The sequence below is a fragment of the Eurosta solidaginis genome, chromosome 3 (assembly GCF_040869045.1).
Source record: "Eurosta solidaginis isolate ZX-2024a chromosome 3, ASM4086904v1, whole genome shotgun sequence".
Classification (NCBI taxonomy): Eukaryota; Metazoa; Arthropoda; class Insecta; order Diptera; family Tephritidae; genus Eurosta; species Eurosta solidaginis.
Window position 1 is genome coordinate 61,389,077 of NC_090321.1, and position 18,608 is coordinate 61,407,684.

General features: G+C 34.2%; 1 protein-coding gene across 13 annotated transcripts in view; it reads right to left on the reverse strand.

The window, feature by feature from the left end:
• sona (sol narae) overlaps positions 1–18,608 on the reverse strand; it is a 457,038-nt gene that overhangs the window by 24,757 nt on the left and 413,673 nt on the right. For 12 of the 13 annotated variants that reach the window (XR_010950642.1, XR_010950641.1, XM_067771971.1 and 9 more), the window contains 3 exons: positions 11,671–11,813; positions 7,991–8,046; positions 2,537–2,663 (listed from right to left, as the gene is read on the reverse strand). Coding sequence is in view for 11 of the 13 variants with exons in the window: in XM_067771971.1 (XP_067628072.1) it covers positions 2,537–2,663; positions 7,991–8,046; positions 11,671–11,813 (326 nt within the window). In the remaining 2 variants the exon portion in view is untranslated. Of the gene's footprint in view, positions 1–2,536; positions 2,664–7,990; positions 8,047–11,275; positions 11,329–11,670; positions 11,814–18,608 lie in introns of all 13 variants that reach the window. The other variant, XM_067771974.1, reaches the window with a different exon arrangement.

Consider the following 18,608-nt stretch of genomic DNA (forward strand, 5'->3'; position numbering starts at 1 on the left):
ATGTGACACTGTCATATAAGTAATATGAGCATTGTATTTGGTTTTAGATGCATCAATACATTTTGCTAATATTCACTCTGAATGTAATCGAAACCAGTAATTGAAATTTAAGAAGACTGCTCTAGATAATCTTCCAAAATGCATCGATAACAAACTTAACTGGAACAGCTATGTTCAGGCTAGATACGTTTATGAAAATAGTTATTGTTGTAAATGATAAGCAATCAAGCCTGTCACAGGTGAACTTCGATCACCACAAACTTTTCCATTTTATCTTCAAACACTTTCCCATTGACTGACATCACATTAGAACTTAGGAAACTTGAAAGACCACGCTGAATAGACTGCACTGACTTCAGACTTTGACAAGAAAGGTTTCACGACAATCCCAGAAAAGGCTTTAACATCAGATACAACCTAACTATGCCGCGGTTAATTTTGATACGAAAGCCACAGACTTGCCCGAGAGCATACAACTGCCACCTTCTGTTTTAAGAAATGTAGAGCATCTGAACTAGGTAGAAGCTAAGCAAAGTTTTTCTTATAATATATAGCGCCAGCTGACAGTGGTTAGATTACTTACTTACTTACTTAATTGGCGCTTAACCGTCTACACGGTTATGGCCGTCCAACAAGGCGCGCCAGTAGCTCCTTCGCTACGCCAACCGGCACCAATTGGTCAGACCACAGGGTGGCTCTGTTGATTTCGTTTTTGTTGGTGCGTCCGATGTTTACCCACTTTTTTCTACACGACGTCCTATACATTTTTACTTTAAGTCTGAAAACCAACTATTGAGGCCTTAAAATAGTTACATCAAGGCAATTCCCTCAGTCTAGTATCTATAGAAAGAGTAGAATATGTTCCACCTTTTCTAGGTTAAATTTAACTCACACAGATAATACATCATTTACACACGCACCATCCGTCCAATTTAAACATGTAATTAGCGGCGAAGATGAAATATAAAATGCATACTTCTCCAATGAAACATTTATAGAAGTTGTCGCGCACAAAAATTCTTTATTTTGTTTTTAATTTCAGTTTTCAACGCATTTGTCAAAATTATAAATTAACTATCCATATATCCATAGGGTTGACTCAAGACGAATCCATACCGGGTGGTGGCAAAGCCAAGGCGAATCTATACTAGGTGGTGGCAAAGCGAATTCAACCAATTCGCCGTGCGGAAGAATGTCAAGTCAAAAGAAAAATTTCATTGATTTCGATTAACTGACATGTTGTAGTACAAGGCGCCGTATGGAAAATTATCAAAAAGAAGCAATCAGCTGATGGGATAACACCACCTGTAATGAATTCGCCTTGTGGCAAAGCGAACTCAACCAATTCGCCGTGCACAAGAATGTCAAATTAAAAGAAAATTTTTATTGATTTCGGTTAACTGACATCTTGTTGTACCCAGTCGTTTTGTGGAAAATAATCAAGAAGAAGCAATCAGCTTTTGGGATAACATCTGATACTGAATTCGCCTTGGGGTATAGAAAATATAGGAACGAGGAAGTTTTCACAAATGTAATTTGTTGTTGCGTGTAAAAAACTTTGGACAGTAAATTAAAAAATTGTATACGTTTTCTATGGATTCTAGATAGAGAATACCCCTATTGTATATATTTTAATACAATTTTTCTTTGAAAATTTCAATTTACAGAAAATAAACACCTCACAAAAACGTATTTTATAAAATTTGGATAAACACAACTGTTAAAAGCTCTGAAGCGTTTGACTTATGTTTCAATAAACTGTAGGGGAAATCAATAGTTTTGCTTCTGTGAAGGGATATTCACAAAAAAACTAGAAAAGAAACCCGAGTTGATCGGTGTCCGATCTAAAGCTTTTCTGCATAGAACACTTTTCTGAATAGCAAAATATGAAGAATACAAGAACTACAACAAAATGTGCAGTTGATAGAAGTTGTACTGTTAAAATATCAGGCTTCGAACGATTGATATCAGGTTAAAAACGCGTCTTTTGATACCTCACTTGACATTTTTGGACGGGTTTTCTTACTGGCCTCGGTTGTTAAGTATAAGCAATCTTGCTTTTTTAACTGCAAAATCCAATAAAATTGTATACTAAAAATATATCGCTTTTGTGGCATAGTTCAAAGAACGAAAAATATAGGTTATAAGTTCGATCTTGTTTTTTAATTTGAAACTTAAATTTAAAGGGCAACCGGGGGAAAAAAATATAAAAACCCCATTGTGTGTACTCATTACATGAGTACTGCCAACTCTCATATAACTTATCCGGACCGTTCCTGTGAGATTTGATCGTGATCTAGAACTGAATAGCTCATTGGAACGCCCTTCATAAGGGTTCCTTATGCGGGGCTCAACAAATAAAAAACAACCCTTAGTTTGGCAGCACTGTTTACAAGTTTTTACTTAAAGTTAAAAACTTGTCAAATTTTGGCAAGTGATTCGGATTTTTGCGATACGCGCATTATAACAAAATAAAAATTTTACAGATACATAATTAATATTGACATTTTTAGGTTACCTAAGCTTTTTTACTTACAAGTGTCCAACTTCGTGAGCAGCGACAATGATACCGCTGAAACCGCCAGTATCTTCAATGATGGCAACACTGTTGACTTTTTCCAGACGTTTATTCACAACGCAGGCACCACCAACGTATGCAAAACCTTCGTTATTTTTACACATAAACAAATTTTGGCAGCGATATAGTTTGTTGATAACGTAAAATGAAAAAAATATTTTCAATTAGTGAAATTTTTTGAAATATTTTTTGTACCAAATTTTGTATGCAATGAAAAAGATGTTAGTGACTTTACTAAATATTTAAAGCAAAAAAAAAAAAAATACAAAAAAATAAATATAAAAAAAAAAAAATAAATTGATATCAGTTTTTATAGCAAAACATTTATGCCCTAAATTAAAAGCATTAAAAGCCAATTTTGATCAAATCTCTGTGAAGTATGGTTGATGTTGGTTTTTTATGTTTATTTTTTTCATGCAAGTTGGCTAACAAATTTTAGTCCAATGTGTATTTATGCTTGTGCGAGTTTTTAGTTGATGAATTCGGGGCGTGGCGCAAATATGACATAAAATACTAGTACAAACACCGATTTGCAATCGATAGTTTTAGTTTTTTTTTTTCGTTAACCAAAATGTCTTGTAAATTAACTTGTGAACTGTTGACAAGATCTTTATGTAAATTTAAATGTTGAATTTGATTTTTTTTAGTAAAAAATAACTATTTATTCTGATATTTTAGTCTGTCGTATTTATGTCTGTCGTAATGCTATCTTACCTTACACCTTTTCCCTGAGTAGTAAGCCGTATTATATAAGAAGATAAATCTAGGTTAGTATTAAAATATACATAAATTGTTAGTTAACTTTTATTTTTTAGCTGATAGCCATAGCAGCTAATGGTCTTTTTTGTTAGTCTTAAAATTTATTTTAAACCTAAATATATAATAATAATATTTTTTTTTTTTATTTAAGTTTAAATTGTTTTTTTTTTTGTTCTATCTATCATCATTTGGTCTGTGCCAAATGGTTGCCAAGTATATACTTTTTTGCTGGAATGAGTAATCTGTCAGATCGGGAAACTATTCCAATGTTGCCACTTTAAAAACTAATTTAGTGGTAGATTTGAGAAAAATTATATGGTAGATCTCTAATAAAAAGTGGTTTTAAAAGAAGAGTTTATTCTAAGAAGTCGAACGACTTTCGTTCTACCCTGATAATGTCAATCGAGGTTTCCAAAATATGCCTTCTGATGATAATATCGGCCGACTAAAATAATATTATTAAATTCGTATTTAAGAAAATAATATGTTCTGCAAATTTCTGATAGCAGCATGTTGGCAAATAAAATTGTGGCAGTTTTTTTTTAAAGGAATAGACATATGGTGGATTTAACACAACTGTGGTAAAGTGGCTATACTGGGCCCATATTACGTGTTACGATTCGTTATCGAAACTCATTTTTTAAATCACAATAGTTCTGAAATGGTGGATCGGATTAATGACATATTTGAACTAGTGACAAATAGTACTCGTTAGATCCATAACTTATTATAATTTTTAAGAAAAGTTTGAAAGTTGCATAGTTATCGCTTTGGTGAAAATGGATTTCAGTCACTGATCGTAACACGTAATACGGACCCTGAACTATTCCCACCTTTTACTGTCAAAAATTTTAACTCGAAGAAACTTTGCAACCGTTTGAGGCAGATCTTATGGTCAAATTATGATTAATAATTATTTTTAATTTTTTTGTGAGCTTAGAATCTTAAAGCGTATATAACTCTTAAACTTTTTCTTAAAATAACTTGAGTATAAAATATTTTATACTATTTTCACACAGACGACTTATTGAATAATAAAGGCAATTTTCTACATTAAGACGCTTATTGAGCTCAATCTTCCCTACAAAATTCGAATCTATTATTATTTCATTAGTAGCTAATCGAATGCCTAATGAAGTCAAAAGCACAATGCAACTCTGTTGGCAGCGTTCCGCTTCCGTTTCCGCTTCTTAGTTTTTGGTGTGTTCAGTGCTTAAAACTGCCATTTGTCAAAGCACATGTAATTGTCTGCATGGCGGAACGATACAAGGTGGCCGCATCGAACAGCTGATTATAATCTTTTTTTTTTGATTTGATACATCAACTACCGGCGCAGTACGATTTTGACATTTGTCCATCGAATTTACAAGTACATGGAACTTTTTTTGTTTGTAGGTATGTCACCATGCTCCCACCTTGTATCGTTCCGCCATGATTGTCTGTCATATATCATTGTCATTTTATTCGCTTGACATTTCATCCTTCATACTAATCGAGCAGTTACTTCTGTGTGAAAGCAAAAAATTTACGATTTCATTAGCAGGTGAAATGAGATCATTAAGTTTCTGTGTGAAAACAGTATTAGGCTGAAGTCGGTTTAACAATTCACCACTAGCGAACTTCCCCTTTGTGCCTACTTAAAAAAGATAAGTGCTGCCAATTCAGAAAATTTTATTTGATTTGGTCATGCAGCTCTCTGCATGGTACGCGTCGTAGTGCATGATATTACATTTGCAAATTTTCATACTGTTTTAGAGATTTTTGGCGGTGGAGTTTTAGCGTTTACGAAGGTTGCAATTTGGGGCTGGAGCTTTTTTGGTAATATTTTCTACGTATTTTACAAGTGTAGTATTACACTACATTATGTACACTAGTTTTTTGGGAGTGAATAAAGTTAAGCTTTAACTAAGTTTGAGCTCTAGTCAAATTTAATTTCAGCTAAACTACAGCGCACTTTTTCAGTCATAGTTTAAGGACGCATTTTTCGCTTTGTTGTGAACGCGACGATTCTCAAATTGAGCAGCTGCTTAGGAAAAACGCATGACATTTTAGAAGTACATATGTTAGATATGTGTGCTAGTTATAAACAGAAGTTCTAATGGTGGTCAAGCCCAAATGCTTACTGGGTATATATTCGCCATTGCTGAAAGAAAAAACCCTGCGACCAAATAAGTAAAAAGTTTAAATTAAAAAACTATGATTACTCTCCACAGAAGATATATTAATTATAACATACATCCATGTCAAAACAGTGTAGCTTAGGAATGTTTTCAAATTTATATTCTAGAATAAAAACAAAGAAGCACGCAACTAACTGAAAAGTTAACTAGAAACCCCGCCAGATCGGCCGTTTAGATTCAGATCTTTAGTTAAACTTGACTAAAAAACTACATAAACAGTTTAAGTCTAGTTTTACTAACAAACTGAGCTGAACTTGTACTGAAAACTCGGGCCTTAAAGCCCCATCACATAAGCAGTTTTTTATATAGATGCGTTTAACACAATCTTATGCATTATGAGTAGTTACGTGTATTTTTATGGAGAACTGCAGATCGATCGACACTAGCGCCATATGTTATGAAAAAGTAGCCATCTTCCAACTTTTGTTGCAAGCAAAGCATTAAAGGAGAAGAATTTGACATTTGATTTGTTTAAGGGTGCTTTCACACTTTGTAAGTATAATAACTTTTCCATTTGCTGGTACTTTTCTAAAATTTTTCACAATTAAAAACTGCATTTTAAGAAATGAATAGAACACACAATATGTTAGCAAGTATTTATAACAGTGCTTGACGAAATTTTGTATGTGAAATGGCAAGTCGAAATAAACTTCAATTGCCAAGTCTGAAGTTCCTTTATATTTACAAACGCAACATCTTGGTTGATTGTGGCGATTTTACTGGAATACATAAGATTGCGCTGAACGCATTTATATGAAACATTTCATTGTGGCTCGGCCATTACTCTTGCGAAAACTTTAGCGAGTCTAAACGCAACATAAGCTTGGACTTATCGATACTTCGATATTACGATGTATCACCCCTATGCTCCTTCGTAGTTTGAATTCACGCTATTCATTGTGGATAAAGGGCTAATTAAACTTCCTTAACCCTAACGCCATAGTCGTAACCATACCCATATCCATATCAATCTCTAATGTGATCGATTAATGGTGCCTTAACCTAAAAATCGCAAAAATTTCATAAAAATGAAGAAAACGCAAAAAATTACAAACATATTCCACAAAAAATAAGTCTCTTAGTCATAACGTATCCAAAACAATGAATAAAACCCACAAAAAGTGATTAAATTCATCAACTCCAATATTTTTAGGTTATGGATATGGCGAGAAACCAAAAACCAATTGGTTGGTATGGTATGGTTATGGCGTTAGCGTTATGGTATGGCACCATTAATCGAATACATTGATTTCCATAAGGTAGGTTCGATCAGCTGTTTTATATGGTTATGGTTTTATGGTTATAAATCACCATTAATTGGCCCTTAAAACAAGTGTGATATATTATCCGTCAACTGCCTGACAGGATGTTCCATATAGCTACTTTTTAGCATTTTGACATGGTGTTCAATATGGCGGCGCATAAGGCCGGCTATCTTCACCGGGTGATAGAAAGAGATACAGAATGAGACAATTGAAAATCAGGTGATCCATTCTAATTGTAATTTTGACGTCTGTGCAGAAGTTATCACACTTGTTTTATCCACAATGGCGCTATTATTTGTGCGATTTGGCTCAGCAGTAAATTTTTCATAAAATATAACTAAACATTGTGAATGATGACAAAGTGTGATCTCTTATCTGTCAACTGTCTGACAGGCTGTTCAATATGGCTTCTTTTCAGCGTTTTGACAGGCTGTTCAATATGGCGGCGCCTATCTTCAGCGGGTGATAGAAAGAGATACAGAATGAGACAGCGATAGTCAAATACGAATCAGGTGATCCAATCACTTTGGAATTTTGACGTTTATGCAGAAGAGATCACACTGTGTCATCATTCACAATGTAACTAAATACTGAAGATGTAGTTTAGAGAAATATTTGGGAGTAATTTAATATTAATAAATCAAACATATACATACATACAATAAGAGCTCGCCAAAAGACAGTAGAAAATAAACGGAAATAAAAAGAAAAAAAGTACAGTAACATTTCTTTGAAAAAGGTAAGTAAAATTTTCAAGAAATTCTTAAATATTTTATAACTACACAAAAGAAAGAAACTGAAGAATAAATATTACAAAAGACAAATGTCAAGAAGAAATTGATATTTGCTGCATGTATGAAAATATCAAGGCACGGCTGATCAGCGCTTATCTGTAGCGCAAATCAGTTAAATAATTGCATGCCGTCAGAATACATGCATACCTATGTATTTATATGATTTATTTTAGTAGCAAAAAAATATAATTCAAAAAGATAATCACGTGCCTAGAAGATGGAATAGTCAAGTAGAATAGGAGTGCAAAAGATTGTTCAGCTAAAGAAACACATAGTACAATTTAAATGATTTAATGTGGCGTATGTTCATGTTTGTTCTAGATTCATGTTTTGATAAATTACAAGTTTTTTTATAGATTTGTTTTAAATGTATATACATATACACTTCCTTCAATGCGTCAATTCGACATTTACCTGCTGTACCACGATTACATTCACCATAAGCTGTTGTACGTCTGCACATATCAAGTCTGTTGAAGCGTAACACGTAGATTTTTTTTATTTGGAAAAATAATAGATTAAATACGATATAAAAAACTATTTATCTAGGAAGAGAGTTTCTGAAATATCTATCTTTATTAAAATTTAAAATAGTAGTGTGAAATGCTTATTTTAAAGATCGAATGGATAAAGAAAGCAGGTGACAAGAAAAAGTCCAGAACGTATTTGTAAAGTAGTAAAGGAAATTTCGGCCTATTTCAAGAAAAGATGTTTAGATACGAAGAAATGTATGTAATATGAAATGCATTAGCCTAATTAGGATCTATATAAAATCATATTTTGAAAATGGGTGTTTTAGTAAGCAAAAACGGCATCTTTTCACTTACGATATACGGGCCTACATTTTTAGTATATGCTAAATACTTCCTCATCACATATTCTCGAATTGCTAAAGTTTTATTCGAAAATATAATCTAACATCCTTTTAAACGGTCATAGATGGCGTTTAAATTCTCCTTTTTTATTTTATAGCTTAAGGGCCGTTTTCTGAACTGCTTGCTAAAATTTATCTCTCCTTTTAACACAATTTCATTTGCTGCAATGTCCTCTTTATTTATCCTAACGACAAATTTAACAGGCAGCCATTTCACCAGTTGAAATTTGTCGCTTTGACAGCGCCATCTGTTGCCTTTATACCCAAAAAAACAGCTGATTGTCATTTGTTTTTTTCATTTCCAGTTTCAAGTCACTACATCAGGGTGTTATGTTAAGTTTTTCAATTCTTCCACTATCTTTTCAAACACTATTTTATTCTCTGTTCTAAGCTATTCACATATTAATGCCTTTTTGGCTACAAATTCAAAAAATATTTATTGTTTACAATTGATTTTAAGTTTTTTTTATCTGCTGCCACACTTCAACAATTTAACAAATATTTAACAGTGCGTTGTGAAAATTTATTCGAATTTATCATGTCGACAAATTGATCTACCAACTGAGTAATCTCCACATTAACAGGCAGTCGAGATAACGGCCCTAAGTTTTACTTATTCACTTAATTCTTAAAAAATTAAAAAATAAACTTTAACTTTATATTTGAAAGTTACGATTTATCTTCAACATAATATCGTATCGGCGGCCACCGTGGTGTGATGGTAGCGTGCTCCGCCTATCACACCGTATGCCCTGGGTTCAACTCCCGGGCAAAGCAACATCAAAATTTTAGAAATAAGATTTTTCAATTAGAAGAAAATTGTTCTATGCGGGGTCGCCCCTCGGCAGTGTCTGGCAAGCGCTCCGATTGTATTTCTGCCATGAAAAGCTCTCAGTGAAAACTCATCTGCCTTGCAGATGCCGTTCGGAGTCGGCATAAAACATGTAGGTCCCGTCCGGCCAATTTGTAGGGAAAAATCAAGAGGAGCACGACGCAAATTGGAAGAGAAGCTCGGCCTTAGATCTCTTCGGAGGTTATCGCGCCTTACATTTATTTATTTATTTTTATTTTTATAATATCGTATTTTATATAGCGATATTTTATATGTACTAGATTGCAGCTCCTTTAAACTTGACATATTATATTCACTGTACTTTAAAAAATAAAAAAAAAAATACTAACCTTGTATTTGAAGTTTACGATATTAGCTAGAAAAAATGTATTCCTTACTCTACCCCGTCTTTTCAGAATTCCCATTTGTTTTAAAATATTGTTCTTTGTAACAACCGATTTTTTTTTAACTTGGAAAAGGTTATATTCAACCTAATATCGTATTTAATTTAACGATATTATACACACGTCAACTAAATTGCGATAAAAACGTATACCCTAGCTGACAGCTCGTGCAAACTTTACATTTTACATTCACTGCCTTAAAAATGAATAGAAATTTAACCTTGTTTTTGAAATTTACGATATTAGCTACAACAAATTAAATTCTCACTCTACCGTCTCTTCAGGATTCAGTTAAGTGTCCAAATACGTCAAAATATTGTTCTTTGTAATAAACGTATATGTGTGTATTAATGTGAAAAAAGTAATTTTAAACTAATATCGTGTTTTCTTAATGATATTATACATGCGATAGTTTAATTGCGTTGATAACGTATGTAAATTTTACATATTGCATTCAGCTTTCCTTAAAAAATGATAACCTTGTATTTCAAATTTACGGTATTAGCTACAACAAATTTATTCCTTACTCTACCGTCCCTTCAGGAATTAGGCACTTAAACCCTTCAAAATATTGTTCTTTGTAATAAAGGAATATTTTTTTAATGTGAACAAGTAATTTTAAACTAATATCGTGTTTTTTCTTAACGATATTATACGCACGCTCCTGAAAACTTTACACATTACAATCACTGTAGCCTGCGAACGTAATAAAATTAATTCTAAAACATTTTGGTAAAAATATACGATATCAGTTAGTTTTATCTTAAAGAATTCCAAAAATAAAGATCTTAAAACCATTTCCAATTGTGTAACGAGCTAAATTTAACTAAAATAAAAAGTTAATCCCGAAACACCTTCGATCAACCAAATTATAAAGAACTGTTACGATATTGGTAAAATATATAATTAATTTCTTGTATTCCGGCCTTTTAGTTGATATATTCAAGGTATGTTTGAGCTCTAGCCCAATATAGACATATGTTTATTAAAATACAGCAAATGTGTTTAAACAATGTATATATGTTTGTCGAATGGTTTATCTTGGCCTAGAGCTCAAACATACCTTGAAGGTAAAATATATATAAAACCTTTTTCTCTAACTTAATGCCAGTAAACCCTCAACGGAAGCGTTTAGTAACCTAAAACTATGAAAATAATTTAAAACAAAGAAAGTAAATTCTTACAAATAAAATTTTTAAATTTACGATATTTCGCGCATATGTGATTACACTTCTGTTCGTGATTTTAATGTACTTATTCACGTAGTATGTGTTGTGTTAATTTTTTGCGTGAGTAAAATATGTGATTCGTCTACTTGTTTTCTGCTGAAGTGTATGCCGTAATTATGCTGTTGGTGGTGCTAAAATGTTTTTTTTTTGTGAAGTGTTATGTGCTGTAATTGTAGTAATGTATGTGGCGTTGTAATACTGTAGTGTGCATTCCGAGTTCTTAATAATATTTACTATAAAACCCCACAGCAAAGCTTCTATAACGCTATAACCTAATCCAGCAAGGGTTAATTTCATAACGTATTAGCGAACTTTCCAACTACTTTAAAAACTTAACGTAAAAAAGTTTCAGTTGTTTACCCGCAGTGCCTTTGGTGCAACGACCGCCTTTACGTCTTCGACACATATCATACCTGCGTTTTGTATACACATTTGAATAAATGTATATCGTTTTTTGATTTTTTGTTACGATAAATGAAATAAAATGTAGAAAAACAGTTAAATAGCAGAAAAAATTTAGAGTAATAGAAAAACAAAGTTGTTAAGTAAAAAAAATATGTATTGTGAAATAAGAAATTAAAGGAAAATGTTTGTACTAATTAATGCTGCGACTAAATACGTATACGAATGTGATATTCTATAAACGTCAATTGTCATGGAATGTGTCAATAATAAAATTCACACATCCATATTCAGCTGCATTATTTTTTTCTAAATACGAAATGTTTTTTTTTGTCTACACATGCTCTACTCACTTTGTTATCGCCACCGCAATATCGTAGACGGGCAAACGTCGCTCACGGAATAAATATTTACCCATATCGGTTAAGGCAGCCGCTGAGTCGATGGCATCTCGACCGACACGATTTCTCTCCAGGTATGGCGTTGCATCTCTTCCCTGTTTTTTTCCAAAAAATTTGTTTTTGGTGTTCGTTTTGTTTCCATTATTAAATTAATGTTAAAAGCAGACGCGACGTAACATTGCATTTATTGATGAAATAAAAGTGTATGAAAAGAAAAAAGTAAACAAAAAAACCAAATTCGTTAAATGAAATTAAAATGATTGTGTAATCCTAAAAAAATAAACAAGGAGTAACGTAAAATTAACGATATGACGAAAATAATGGGAACATTAAGGCTTCTGTTTACGTGTTTCAGTCAACTAATTGGCTGAGTGACAGCGCACATATTGGAGTGGCTAGAAATGAAAGTTTCTCTTGGGAAGCAGGTGGCATTTTTCTTATTATCAAAGTTGAAAACTCCTATGAGTTAAATATTTGGTTCATTATTTTTTCTTGTTTGTGAAATTACTTGTGCAAATGCTGTTGCAAAAGCAGTTCAAAATTTTGAATTTGTACTGTTGTTGATTTGGCTTAAGTCTTATAGGTTGAAAAAAAAAAAAAACACAATTGGTAGCCGTCTCCATTTCCATGATACCACAACAATACACTCACTGCAAACTTGACGACATTGCCTATTAGCGTGCTTGCAACTCATTGAATTGTGAACACACTTTAAGTGTCTTCGGACTGTGTTCATACCTTAAAGGGCCATTACTGATACTTAGCATAGACTTCACTTGACTTGGCGTAAACTTGGCAACTTAGCCACGATTATACTCCACTTAGCGCATACAATCTGGCATCATAATCAGCGTTGAAATTTATTTATAAATAAATGTCAATTTGTATGACAAAATGTCAAAATGAAATGGAAACAAACAAATGGCATCTCAAAATGTAAACGTCACTTGGAACTTACATAGAAAATCAAAATTCAGCAGACTTCTAAGTCAAGTTAAGTGTTGCCAAGTTTTAAGTAATCAGTAACATGCAATGTTCATTTAACAGAACTGTAAGTGACAGTTCTCAAGTCAAGTCAAGTCTATGCTAAGTATCAGTAACGGGCCCTTAATACTTTTGCTTGCAATACAACCCTGCACATTTCAGAATGATTTACAAAATTGAATTCAACAATTCTTGTGTATTTCCTACTATAAGCTGCACCTGTTCCGCTAACCTTTTGCCCTTTGCGCTAAGCAAAATAGCTGGGAGCAGCCCTATAGCATGAGCATTCAAAGAAAAAAAAAAACAAAGGAAGTGTAATGGAAGCAAAGAAGAGGCCACCAAAGAAATAATTTACAAAAATCAGCAGTGGTATCATGGTTAACCTTTTCATGGCAACAGTTAGTTAGACGTCTGTTAATAATGAAGAAGAGTAAATCGCTACAAAAATATGGACGCAACTAACAGCCATCGAAAAAAATATATTAAATACAAACGCTATGTTGCTACTTATAAAGTAAAATTCACAAAGAGCAACATCTTCAATTCAGTTAGCGCTGCTGTCTCACCATAATAAAGAAGCAAACGAACAAAATACATAACAAAGTTTACCATTACAATTTACTAACCTTTAAAATCCAATATTAGTGTCATTATGCAATGAAATTGTTAACATTTACAACAACATACCGAAACAGACAGTGCAACCACAGCAATGTTGCTGGTATTCGCGCAAGTTTAGCGATGGTGTTACTGCTGCTGGTGTAGCCTTCGGCTGCTGTCATTGGGTTGGTATTGCGTCAGAAACAAAAAAAACGTCACGAAGATAAGGTGGGTAATAGAAAAAAAAAGATAAAAGGCTACGACCACTTTAGTCTGGGTTTAAAAGCGAATTGGTATACAAGATGTATACAAGTTGAGTCGGCAATAGCTGCAGTTTCAGAGATGAAGAAAAATAAAACAAGTAAGGAAGTCTAAGTTCGGGTGAAACCGAACATTACATACCCAGCTGTAATGCTATTGTTGTTTGTTTTGTGTGCTTAATAGTGTTACAAGGCTGCGCAATAATACATATACATACATATGGTTTTATTCTGAACTAATTTTTCTTCGAGTTATGGCTCCCGAAACATAGAAAATTGCTTAGTCATAAAAGGGGCGGTGCCACGCCCATTTTTTTAAATTTGAAAATTTTCCTATTTATTGTTATAAATTCACTTGGGAAATGAAATACTATATAAAGCTCTTTTTGCAAAGATATAGCTTATTTTATTCGTCCACGACCCTTTTAAAAATGTTTTATATAAAAGTGGGCTTGGTCCTTAACCGATTTCGTTAATTTTTCTTCAAATCATTCCTTATAGTAAAGGCAACCTTTCTGCTGAATTTTGTTACGATAGGTTTAACGATTTTTGATTTATGATTAATAATATTTGTAAAATTGATTTTATCGCAAGTGGGCGGTGCCACGCCCATTTTAAAAAACGTTTTAAAATGTTTATCAAGAGTCAATATCAGTCCACACGTCAAATTTCAATATTCTAGGTGTATTATTAACTAAATAATTAGGTTTTTTGTGTTTTCCAAAATGTTATATATATAAAAAGTGGGTGTGGTTATCATCCGATTTCGCTCATTTTCAATACCAATCTATTCTGGGTCCAGATAAGCGCGCGTACCAAATTTGGTGAAGATATCGTGTTAACGGGCAGACGGATGGACGGACGGACGCGGCTCAATCAAATTTTTTTTCGATACTGATGATTTTGATATGGAAGTCTATATCTATCTCGATTCCTTTATACCTGTACAACCAACCGTAAACCAATCAAAGTTATAATACCTTGTGTACAAGTACAGCTGGGTATAAAAAGAGAAGCAATAACAGATGCGGATGCAGCGGCCTTACAATTTGCCGCTACCAATGCAATTGAATTTTTAAAACGAAGATTATTTGCATTGCTAAGCAAACATCAAACGGAAACGTGTTTCCGTTGCAGCATAAATTGCATTGTAGATTTGCGTGCAAAATAAGAAGAAGAAATCAATGTTAAGCAAATAGCAACAGCGTTTGCTAGCAATAGCTGGAGAAATACCTTACTGGACGATATCTGCTCGTGCTAGTAGCGCTTCACGGAAACATGATTTTTGCACCGTTTTGTTGTTATTTATGTTGGCAGTGATGCTGCGGCTAATATTTGCAACTGTCACACATTGTGGCAGTCCATGTGTGGTAAAGCAAAGTCAAAGTCGTTGTAGTAACATTTGGTTTTTCCCATATATAGATTTACATCATTTTAATAACACTTGTATTCATTTGAACTAGTTTTAATTCACTTGAAATTTGAATGCTGTTCCACTGCTGCTGCTGCTGCTGCCGCTGAAGGTGAGTGCAAAGAAGCGTAAAAAATTTAACAAATTTGTTTGAAGGAAAATTAGAATTTCAATGCTGCAACTTTAAATGGATGTGTGAACAGCTGCATTCACGTATAACGTATTCTTAAGTATAGCGGAAACAGAAATAGCAATCTATATGAAAATACAAGAAGTCAAAGTATAATGTTGATCAGCGATAAAGACATTTACAGCGTACGCTAGCTAATATTCTCTTATTGATCCGACTCGTATTCTTTCAGGAACTTCTGAAGGTAGAAAATGCTCTCACTGCATTAGAAGAAAAAAAGAACACATGTTTGGTGTCAAATTGAATTCAGAATAATTAACAAAAGCAAAGATAGAGAAGAAGGATTTTCAAGATGACAAGATCGCCTCGATTTTGTAAGCTATTAAAGACTCCTAAGAATAAACACAACTCATATTCGTTCAATTGGTTTTTATGCCGGATGACGGACGGCATTAGAGACGTTTCAATGACAGTCTGGTTTTAGCACGGGAATGACCAGGACTCATATTCAATCAAAGGGTGTTACTACGACAGTGGTTTCAAAAAACTTCAGAAAACCGTTTGTGCTCTACGAAATTGAAGTAAACCACATTACAACCAGCCAAACGATTATGATTATATTCGAAGTGCAGAATAGGTACTCCTAATAACTTAATATATACGACACAGTACCTACAACTAAAGCTAAGAATACATTGAACTGCACTGCACTACGCGGCAAAATATTCTTTACAAGAATTTTTATGAAGCAATTCACACTTAGCGGCAGCAGCACTGCGCGGCGTGGCCATGAATGGAAATGTTGATCAAAAAGGAAAAAAGTGAAGGGCCGCTGCCGCTATATGTCACGCCGCTCAATGTGTTCTTAGCTTAAAGGGCATAACAACAGCTGATTCCGTCACGGGAGCAAAGCCAGCACATGGTATACACGTGTCATAAAAGAACATTCCTTAAACAAAAAGCAAAAATATGAATTTAATTTCAATGCATCTTACTGCAACATAATTCTGAAATTTAATTGACACACACTCGAATGATGCACAGAATTTTTAATTTCAACAACACTCAGCGCACTTCACTAACACAGCAGTTCGGCAACTGTCAGTTATGCAACGCTCATACCACTACCATTCTTCGTACACCGTTCAACGAATATTTCATCACAGCTGCGTGTTGGCATTTTGATTGCTCATTGAGCGCACATTTTCGGTAATTAATATCGTATAGCAGGTGCCCTTGATGCGATTTATGACCAAAATTCTATTATAATTCAATCAATGACAGGAATATAGCGAATAAAGCAGTTATATTGATTTATGGCTTTTTGATATGGTAATTGAAGACGCATTGTTATTGCATAATAACAATTGGTGAAGTAAATGTGCATGCATTTCTTAGTTGATATGGATGTGTGTAGAGTGTAATGAACTCGTTAATTGAAAACAAAGATAAATTTGAGAAGTATGAAGAACACTGTGACGAATATTAGTATCACTAAGCGATACTACCATCACTAAGCCGATACTCAGCAGGATGTACATAAACAAATCAATCATCATCTGCACACATACATACAAGGCAACAGAGAGATACTCACAAACGCATGTCATCATCAGCAGAAGTAGTACTCACATATACACACGCATATGCATACAAATCACAAATATACGTGTATATAGCTGGTAAACAAGCATAAAGTTCACGAAATTACTAGACCTTAGGAGAAATGGGTGAACGAGGAAACCGAAGAGAATAAAAGCTGCACAAGCTGAGGCATGACTAATCAGTTTGATTTAAGCACGCAATTGGTTGTGAAGCTAAAAGTTATTGTGAAGTGATTGCAAAGTAGTCTAATAAAGACCTTCTGCATTATTGAATATTGGAGTTATTTATTCAACAGTTTAGCGATTCGAACGTTAGCAGAAGGTTGCAAATAGGCGGAATTTCACTAAATTCGTTACAATACTAATTTAAAATTAACTGAGTTATACAATGTCCACACGGAACCTGTCAACCTTTATGCAACCTCGAACTAAGCGCAGATTTATGTCAAATACAATACACAAATTTTGAACCAAACAATCTCGTTAAGTGATAGTTTGTTCTGAACTTAATCGCGAACATGCCTCAACTCGATGGATGGAGAAATCTCTTTTTATACCATGAAAACACACACATAAAAAAAAATAGGATTTTGTTAAAAAACTAGGAATTAAACATCTTACAAAAAAAAAAAAAAAATCACGTAGGAATTGCTGGATGGTAAGCAAAAATATTGCGGGTACAAAAGAAGAAATTACCTATTTGATGTTGTCAAACTAATGGCGAATGAAAAAAGAAGTACCGTGTGCACGGGGCACATCGCATATAAAGTGGAGCATTTTCTCGAGCTCATGTTAGGTGCCGTGTGCCCTTTTGTTAGTGCAGCAAATTATGAGCAGCTCATCTCTGGTATAGGGAAGTGATATCGAATAGCGATGACATCTCCAGTTAAACAGCTAATCAAGGTATGCAATTGAATTCCATGGCGGAGCCAGGAATGTATGGTTCTGTCATGTTGAATTGTTAATTGGGGGGCAGAAGACACGCAAAACAAATTAAAGGAATCGGAGGCTTTAAGTGGTCATTTGCATAAGCAACTGATAACAAAACTGATTGATTTTCTTTTATAATTTGGGAAAAATTTAAACAACGTAACATCAGGGCAGACAAGGCGACAGCTGTTTCGATTATACATTGTAAATCTCTTCAAAGCCTTTTCTCCCGGGAGTGAGATTTGAACCCGCACTCCTACGATGGTAGGAACAAACGCATACAGCCACGTCATGTACCCCAGGGGGTTAGGGGATCAGAATATACCCGCGGTAGGTATGCTTGTCGTAAGAGGCGACTAAAACACCAGATTCAAGGGACTGTGTAGCGTACCCTTTCAGGTTGCCAGCGCAATATATAGCTTCTCCAAACCCAATTGTCAACCTCACTTATCCGCGGCGAATCCTGTTTCACTAACAGACGAGGCTCTGGCGACCCCAAGCTCCTCATGGAACTTGGGGGTAGGGAGGGAGGGAATGGCCTGAAGGTTTAATGTGGCCACATAAATCGTTCCCGAGATGGTCGGGCTAGCACCTTAATGGTGCTATGGTACCGGAGCGTACCGGATTTGTATCCGGCAAAGGACCATCACATCGATAACACTCCCCAAAGCCTTCGGGGAGCAACCTTATCGCTACAACAACAACAACAACAACAACAGCCACGTCATGTCTTAGTTGTTGTAAACCTTATCCCAATTGCCTTCTTTGCATATTTTCTTTATGCACTGGATATATGTCGTATGTCATCATGTGGTAAAGTTATGCGTTGGTAAGGCGGTTTCAAAGAACTTGGTGTTGTTGATTTTGTTGTATTTATAGAACTACAACGAATTAACCAATGTTGTCTATTTTGTATGAGTTTAAGCGGGGATTACCCATATTGCTTTAAATGTATGAAAACATTTCTTTGA